The 9,169-nt window shown below is 34.9% G+C and overlaps 1 protein-coding gene across 3 annotated transcripts; it reads right to left on the reverse strand.

Moving 5' to 3' along the window:
* Positions 1–4,644: 4,644 nt before the first annotated feature.
* LOC108346326 (protein spotted leaf 11) lies at positions 4,645–8,125 on the reverse strand. Of its 3 annotated transcripts, XM_052868934.1 has the most exons (3): positions 7,704–8,125; positions 7,487–7,562; positions 4,645–6,571 (listed from the first exon to the last, which is right to left on the reverse strand). In XM_052868934.1, exon 3 carries the CDS (start codon positions 6,513–6,515, stop codon positions 4,830–4,832), a length of 1,686 nt encoding a protein of 561 aa, XP_052724894.1. In that variant the 5' UTR covers positions 6,516–6,571; positions 7,487–7,562; positions 7,704–8,125; the 3' UTR covers positions 4,645–4,829. The 3 variants fall into 3 exon arrangements, with proteins under 3 accessions (XP_052724894.1, XP_017440871.1, XP_052724895.1); XM_017585382.2 differs by lacking the exons at positions 7,487–7,562; positions 7,704–8,125 and adding an exon at positions 6,843–7,121; XM_052868935.1 differs by lacking the exons at positions 7,487–7,562; positions 7,704–8,125 and adding an exon at positions 6,763–6,854.
* Positions 8,126–9,169: the final 1,044 nt, after the last annotated feature.

The raw sequence follows: 9,169 nt of genomic DNA on the forward strand, positions 1-9,169 counted from the left end.
AAACTTACAAATCCTTATTGTGCAATTTTTAATGAATAAACCTATAAACCTTTTGCTTAGATTTATACCTATAAACCTATATACTGTATAAAATCTCTAATATTTAGTTGGATTCTAGGTTTTGAAATTGAGGTAAATATGCATGATTTGATATGATTGAGACATTTCTTATTTTATCCACTTGGCCAAACAAACTTGTCTTAACATTAATCCATTAAAAATCCCTTTGAGCCTTAAATCTATTTTCCTTTTTTTCAGTCATTATAAAATGAGAAAAGAAGAAAAATCATATGTTCCTTACCTTAGGAAGAAAGAAGGAGTAATGAATTGTGTTAGAATTAAGTGATGAATAAGTGTGTGGGTGGGCTCACCCACAAAATAATAAAAATGGCAAAAAGAAAGATAAAAAGTTAAGAGTTTTTAAGAAAAAAGAAATAAAGAAAGCAAGAAAGAGAAACGAAAAAAAAATCTTCTTTAAAAGAGCAACAAATAATAGAGTTAGTTTTGGAAATCAAGTGTCATTACTCTCTCTATATCTATTTAAAAAACTTAGAAATTTCAAATATTTTCCTACCTTTCCCTCGACCTCATTATAGCTTTTAAAAAGTCCTCATGATCATTAATTGCATCTCTTTCTGAAATACGTGAATATTAAAGTCTTGCTAAATTCCAAGGGTGTCTACTTACATGGGTATTTTGAGCATAAAAAACAATTGTAAACAAACTTACAAATCCTTATTGTGCAATTTTTAATGAATAAACCTATAAACCTTATGGTGCATATTTACCTCTATATGCATAATTGTGCTTAAATGATTGATTTGAATAAGATTTGTGATGATTGGCTTTATCGGGTTTGGAAATTTAAAAGGCTTAAAATGTGATTTTTAGTTGTATAAATCTTTTTGGATAGTCTAATCTTTTTGGTTAGTTTGTGCTCGAATGAGCCATGATGCATTACTTACCAACTTGGTGAGAAATTGCATTGGCTTAGGTTTACTTCAAGGAATTTACACTGTTTAGGGAAGCCAAAGATAGAGTACATGTGTTGATTGCAGAGTTGAAGGAGTTAAGTTTGTTGTCTGATAGTTTTTCGAGTGATCGTTTCACCATGAAAGATATTATCCGGGATGCAGTTTTTTCAATAGAATCACAACAGATGCATGCATTTGCACTAATAAAGGGAAATGATAATGATACTTTGACAACATTTTTTTTACAACATTTTAACATCATCTACATGTCATTCTGTGATTGGTCCAAAATTACTCCATAATCAATAATAATAATCATAAACACCAACATGAACCAATCATAGAATAACACGTAGATGATGTTAAAATGTTGTTAAAAAATATTGTCAAAGTATCATTATTCAAAGGGAAAACTAGAAGAATGGCCCGACAAGGACAAGCTTTCAAGGAATGTTAGAGTGCTTTATATTGTAGGAATGTCTATGTCTGAACACCATACCACCTTTCTGGGTATCTTCCACTTAACCATTCTAGAAGTGGGTATATTTCACTTAGCAAAAGTGGGTAATGATTCTTCCCGAAGAAGTCTTAGAAAATGTGGAATGTAGAAAGGTTATTTGAAATGTCGTACTCATTATTATTGAATATATTCTTATGATTCTTAAAGTATTTATTTATTAAAGGTTTAATTGATTTGGATGTCCCTATTTGTGCAGTTTTGCGTCAAGTAGGTCCCTGTATTTTGAAGTAGTTCAATTTGGTCCCTAATTATGAAAAATTGAAGCAATAAAGTCTGTGCCATTAAATTTTGTAAACAACGTCAAAATTATTGTCTAGTGGCTAAGTGAGGGCTAGGTGAGTTGGCATTTGAAAACATGTGGCACATAAAGAGTTTAATAGGTGGAGCGAAAGCAGCCATGCAAAGAAGACAACCCAGTTGCCACCACTATGATCTCGCCGTCATCACCATTCACGACCATCAACGCCACCCCAGAACCGGTCACCACAAGCGTCAGCACCATGAGCGACCTCAGGCCACCACGCTTCTCGCGACCTTCTTCCACGGACATTATCATCTTCCTCGCGTGCCATTCTCGCCGGTAGCCAACCATCTCCACAACGTAGGTCGCCGCCGCTAACACATGTGCCGCTGCCACCATCTTCATCTTCTCCACCTAGAAATCAAAGGAACATAATCGCAACTCTTCTCTTCCACTGCGAAGCAAGAACGCGTCAGTGTCGACATCACTTTCGGACCTGCAAAGCCAAACCAAAAGCCCAGAATCGCATTACTTCTCGCGCAAGAACTCGAAGCCCTTGCAGCACGCACCTTCATCGCACCACTCCGCCATTAGCGAACCACCAGCATTGAACATCAACACCTTCATCCATGAAACCCATTCATTTCTGCGTCGCACCTGCAAAGAAGAACACCAAATCAATTTCATTAGTTCATTTTCTCTCGTGTTTTCCTCTCGCACCTCCACATCGAAATCCAGAAACCTACAAGAATCAAACCAAGAACCAGAACAAGTTCAATTTTCCTAAAACACCATTAGGTTGTTCGCAGCGCCGCGGAGGAGAAGAGGCGAAACCCTTTCGCGAAGAGAGACTACGTGGTAGAGCAGGAGTATTCCCCCAATCTGAAACCCTAATTGGGAGGGAAGAGTGCTGACACGTGGCAGCGCATTATCGTCAATTTAAGTCCACCTATTAAACTCTTTATGTACACGTGTTTTCAAATGCCACGTCACCTAGCCACCAGGCAACAATTTTGATGTCGTTCACAGAATTTAACGGCACAGACTTTATTGCTTCAATTTTTCATAATTAGGGACCAAATTGAGCTACTTCAAAATACAGGGATCTACTTGACATAAAACTGCACAAATAAGGACCTCCGAATCAATTAAACCTTTATTAAACATTTTTTTCAGAAAATTTATAAGTATTCATTTTATATTTTTAAGATGGTGTGTTATGTTGAAATTTTTTTGAAAAATTAAAAGTTGGTAGAAGTAATATTTAATATAATGAAGATAAGATAAAGAGTTATAGTTTCCAAAACAATCACTTTAAATAAATAATTAAAAAGTAAACTTTATAATTGAGAAAATTGATATATATATATATATATATATATATATATATATATATATATATATATATATATATATATATATATATATATATATATATATATGAGAGAGAGAATATTTTGTTCTTTATCTTATGGGTCATAAGTAGTTATCCTTGTCTTAATATCAGCCATCAAGCTAACACCAAAACATTAAGGTTATAGCTATTGCTTGGTGATAGAAAAAAGACTTAAAACTCTCTATTATTTCACCACACCGTTGTTATTCCTTCAATCATCACATTCATTGTAGAAAAAAGAAAAAGAGGGGAAGTTTAGAAGATATTATAAGTGTTCTAAAAAGTTTTTTCCCGAAATCCTATTAGAATACCATTTTCCAGAATTTATTTCATGCGTCTTGGCATACAATTACAACAACGTTCCAAAAACCTGATTTTGAAAATTCTATCTAGAAAAAATCTTTTTGAAAATCTTATTTCAAAATTTTCAAAAAGTCTGCTCTGAAAAGTTTCTGGAAATGTCGCTTTTTCAAAAGATAAAATAATCATTTTTAAAATTTATGAGGTGCACGAAGAAATTGTGAGGATGTAAGAAGTAAAAGCATAAGGTTATTTAAGAAAGTAGAAGTTTTCCTTAAGGAAGGAAAAAACAAAAATGACAGAATAAAATTGAAAAAAAAAATGTAATGGACCTGCTTAAAATATAAATATTATATATTTATCAAATACATTATCGTTCCTGAGGGTAGTCCAGAGGCTTTTGCTTCCTGCACTCACACTAATAGAATAAAATTAAACTATATTTTATCGTTACAATAGATCATCGTTTTTGTCACTATGATCACAGCTACTGCAAGGAAGAAGAACGAGGGAGGACACTGGAAAGGAAGAGAGAGAATGTGAAAAAGCTTGTTTCTAAAAGCTTTTTTCAGAATGCATTTCATGTGTTCTGAAAAACTATTCTTTTTTCGAAATGGGAGTGTTTTGGAAAACTTATTAAGACATTTCATACATTTCAAAAAATTTGTTCTAGAAATCTTATTCCGAAAAGTTCGTTCCGAAATACAATTCATGCATTTCAAAAATTTTGTTCCGAAAATATTATTCTGGAAATTTTCATAAAGTTTGTTCCAAATCATAGTTTACTATGTTAACATTTTTTTTATTTGGATGAAATTAAATGTTGTATATGGATCCTTTTTGAGTGATTATAGTTTCTTCAAGAGTCAAGTTGTAGACGTGGAAAGACAATTTAGGGGATGTCGCTACTCATATTTATAACATTCTTATAGAAACGAATGATTACATGCAACTTTATTTGATGGTTTACAAATGAAAATATGATAATTTGAGACAAAGTTGTGTTCATGTATATATCACTTTACGTTTTTTTCTTTCTTACTGTAATTTATATTTGATTCCGAAGCTTGAAAGAATCGTTGCATTGCATGCAATGGTGCCTCTAGAAAGAGATAAAAAAAAATCATCTTAGGTTTTGAGACTTTTCACTTGTTGACCAGAGTTCTAATGCTACCAAAATTAGAAGTTTTTAGAAATATAACAAATGATGATATACAGAAAGATAACAGATTATATCAGCTAAACATTGATTACACAGATTACCAAACTTCTCATTCCACAGTTTACACTCTAAGCTACTTGTTTCATATAGACAATGAAACAACATTGACAAGAACAAAAGTAACAAAGGAAAAGCTTCATGATACAAATCGCCATTTGAAACTTTCAATGGTTCCTCTACTTTCTGCTGAACAAGCTTCTCAATTTCCCTCTTTCCAACCTCTCAAGAAGCTTTTTAGCTCCTGGAATGTCCATCTCTGTAAGCTTCTTCAGATACCCGATTGCTCCATACGAAATCATCAGTTTCTTACACTTCTTACATGGAGAAAGTGATCCAAGGCATGAAACTGCATACTTTTTGGCAGTGTTCTGAGAGCTTGGATCAAGCAACTGGACAAGATTTGGAACACTTTTATCATCTTTCTTAACCTCTCTCCGATTTTGAGACAGAACCATGAGGCTTGAAATTGCTTGAGCAGCAATCTCTCTAGCAGTATTTGTTTTAGCCTCAAGCATCTTTATAAGAAGAGGGATGCACCCAGCTTCACCCACCATTTTCTTCATCTCCATTGAGCTGCAAACTCGGCAAATGACAGAAGCTGCAGCTTGTTGAGCACCCAAAGATCCAGACTTCAGAACGTGAACCAAACAAGGAAGCAAACCAAGAGAAACCAAAGTTTCCTCAGAAACTGATCCAACCAGATTCCTCAATGCTCCAACTGCGGATTCTTGAGGAAGTGGACCATCTAGATAGGTCAGAAGACTTCTAACACCACCTTCTGATATAACACACTTTCTCAAATGCTCGTTGCTTGAAGTGAGATTCTGCAAGCACTCAGCTGCATACTCTTTGGAACCTAACAAAATTCCACAACTAAGAAGATTGATCATAACACTTACAATACCTTCTTCAGCCAAAGCCTGTCTCACCTCAGGAACAGCTGATATGTTTGTCAAAGTGCAGGCAGCAGCAGCCTGTGACACAGAATCTCCACTCTCACAAAGCTCGATCAATGGCCGAACACCACCGTGTCCAACAATTGCACGAGTTGTTTCTGCTGACATTGACAGTCTCTGAAGAGATACTATAGCCTTCTCTTTACTGACAGCACTACCAGATTCAACAAGTCTAATAAGAGGTGGAAGAACTCCTTCAGAAACTAGCCACTTTTCACAGCTCCCAGATTCCACCAGAGAGCATATAACAGTAACCGTCTTCTCCCTTATCCTTGGAGATGTTGCTGTGAGCAATTGAACCAAAGCAGCAACATTCCTCCTGCCAAGAACAGCCAAAACATTCTTTTCATCCTCTTTCATAACATCATAGAGTCTGTCTAAGGCTTTGTGCTTTGCTTCCAAGTGACCAATCTGAAGGCGCGCTAGTAGTTCTCTTATATTGTTGTGTGTTGCAATATCTGATTCTGCCATAGAACCTAACACGGTTAATGGCAAAGTAGCTTCACCGAGCACACCGGTCTTGATCAAGAGACCACAATCCTTTAAATTCAAATCCAGTTTCCCAGTTAATGCATCAAGATCACTCTGCATCCTAAGCTTACCCTCGTACTTCTCCATCACACACAACTCAGCCAATTCTTTGGTTTCTTTAAGCGTCTTTGACACAGCCTGCAATTGCTCCTTGCATAGAGCATTCTTGGAGAAACAAGGGTGGCTAGACAAATCCGATAAACAGGAGGGAATCTGCTCCAATTTTGAAATGATCATCTTCCACCTACCAGGGAACACCTTAACCTCTTTCGCCTTAGCAAGAGCCACAGGAACAAGTTCCTGTGCATGCAACAACAAGTTTTCTCTTGAACAGGCATCATCAACTGCTACTGCAGCTTTATTATCTTCCACCATGATTTCAAATTTGGACAGAGTGGTGGTAAAGTAAAATTGAATTGATGTTAACAAAGCTGCAGAATGGAAGAAAACCAAGCTCAGAGAAATGATGGAGATGCCAATTTGTAGAAAGGCAATGATACAATCAGCATAGATAATTAAAAAGTTGTGGAGCAGTTGCAATCATAAAATCCGTAAATTATAAATGAAGACTCCAATAGAAAATTCTCAGACAGTAAAAAGAAATAAAAAGGACAAGACCAACATCAATAACGTCGAGCATCTTATGATCACACACAAATCTTGTTTGAAAGCATGGCTAAACCATCATCAAAACTGAAGTACCTAAAGATGCCCCACGAGGCTTTCTTTCCCTTACTTTAGAGCAAGTAATCATTTAATGCCCTTTGGAAATTCCAAACCATTTTGATGATGAAGGGTGTTGATGAAAGTGAGGGAATTGGCGTGTAACGGCTAACTATTAAGTCCAATTAAGAAGCCGTCGGTGGATAATATTATACAAATCAAACACATTAGACCAAAAAGACCCACCTCACACATGGCATAAAATGTAGTAAAAGACCCTCTCAAGGGGCATTTTGGTCATTGACACAACCTCCTCCTACTTTACTTTCCAACCATGAAAATGAAGGTTGGTTGGAGAGAGTCTTAAAGGTGAAAATTTAGGAAGTTTTGTTTGCCATGTTGATTCCAACCCAAATCAAGGATTCCTGTTTCTAAAAGAGAGGCTCCTCAAAAGTGGAATTCTTCGCAGGGTTTCTCCTTTCTCCTCATAAAGGCTACCGGTTTGAGAAAGGGAAAGGCTTTACTTTGAAGGAAAGACACAAAACAAAAGTCTCTATCTTCAAGTTGTATTACACAACCCAATTATATCCAACGAATACCCATTACTATTTTTATTTATCTTTGTCATTTCTACTATTAACATTGATGAAAAATCAAAATCATAAATTCAAATAGTAATATACCTCAAACCAACTTGATTTGCTAAATCTTCAAAGAATTGATCCTGTCATAAGCTATCACTGCTGTTCTCGGCTGTTTCTGCAACCCCAAAGGCACGAGAGAAAACATTAAGTTCCAAACCAAAACGGGAAGAAAAAGAACGGAATTCTTGTTATCTGTAGAAATAGAACAAAGCAAAGAAGCAACAAAAACACACGCACACGCAGATGAAGGACCAACCTTTAAGAATGAGTAACTAAGGAAACAAGCTAAGACTTTGTATAGCTTAATCTTCAAACTTGACACTCTCTATCACACTGTAGTGTGCTTCAAAAATTGCTACAGAGAGCACCAACCACCCACCAACACTGAAAATTTTAAATGCAATGCTTCCAAACTCATCAATCAAAACACAGCTGGATTCACTCCAAAACCATACCCTTCATTTTCTGAGAATCAAAAATATCTGTGTCATAATTGAGAAACAGACACGACACACTTTAGATGAAAATGAAAATGGTGATCAAGTTTGAATCAGAAACCTGCTACAAAGTGTATTAATAAAAAACTTAGCTTCACAAAACGACACAACGAGTACAATACAAACAACAACGTTCACACACACATATACCCACTATTCAAAAATCAAATTTTCACCAACGTGGAAGCCAGTGTCCGTGCTGAGGGAGAAGGGTGCTTATGTTTAGTGTAAAAAGGCTTAAAGGTCGTGCAGGTTTGATAATCGGACGGTGGAGAATGCGAGTTGGACAGACAAGGTTACCGTTGGGATTTGTTAAAATTTGAAAATGCTTAGGATTTCTTTTGTACGTTGCAATATGATGACGTGTAAGAATTGCCACGTGTGATGTGGGGACAGATGCTACTTTTCAAAGAGATTAAAATGAGAATCCCACGTGTGAAGTAAACGGATCATGAGGAACTGTTCTCTTCAGTTCAGTGTTCAGTGTTATGGATTTTGAATTTGCACACATTTGACATTGTTTTTGCACCAAATTACGAAACTACCACTGATAAGAAGTTTGGTGAAGCAAAGCATGTGAGGTTGTTGGCTTGGTAAGCTCATAGAAATTGCCACTCGATTGTTAGTTCCAGTTTCTATGCATGGTTCATACATATTTTTTTTTATATAAGTATAATATATAAAAAATATTATCAATCAGTATGAAATTTTGAAGAACTAATAAAGAAAATATTTTTATTGACAATCATGAAACAAGAAATGATAAAAAATAAAAATAATTAATAAGTTCTAATTAACTAACAGGCCAGATATATGTTTAGAAGATGTGGTAAATAATAAACAAATCATTTTCTAATGTTCAGAATGGAGCTTAATTTTAAATGAATTTAAAATATTACATGAAAAAATCATTTTCTAGGACAATCTAAATTCTTTTCAAAATGATGCAAAGTAATATGAAGTTTCTTTTAAGGTAAAATTTTAAATAAAACGTGTAAATAGAAATGGTATACGATGAAAATTAAATTACTTTATCTGAATAAAGAATTTGAAGCACGAGAAAACTCGAAGTGTTTTTTATTAGAACTAAGTATTTTAAAAAAAAAGTAAATTGATTGAAATATTGCGACAAAGGTTTTGTTAATGACTATGTCGGTATTGATATTTAAAAAACAAATCTCTTCGTATAATACAATTGTTTACTTGGTCTCTAAGAAAAACATAA

The sequence above is a fragment of the Vigna angularis genome, chromosome 9 (assembly GCF_016808095.1).
Source record: "Vigna angularis cultivar LongXiaoDou No.4 chromosome 9, ASM1680809v1, whole genome shotgun sequence".
Taxonomy (NCBI): domain Eukaryota; kingdom Viridiplantae; phylum Streptophyta; class Magnoliopsida; order Fabales; family Fabaceae; genus Vigna; species Vigna angularis.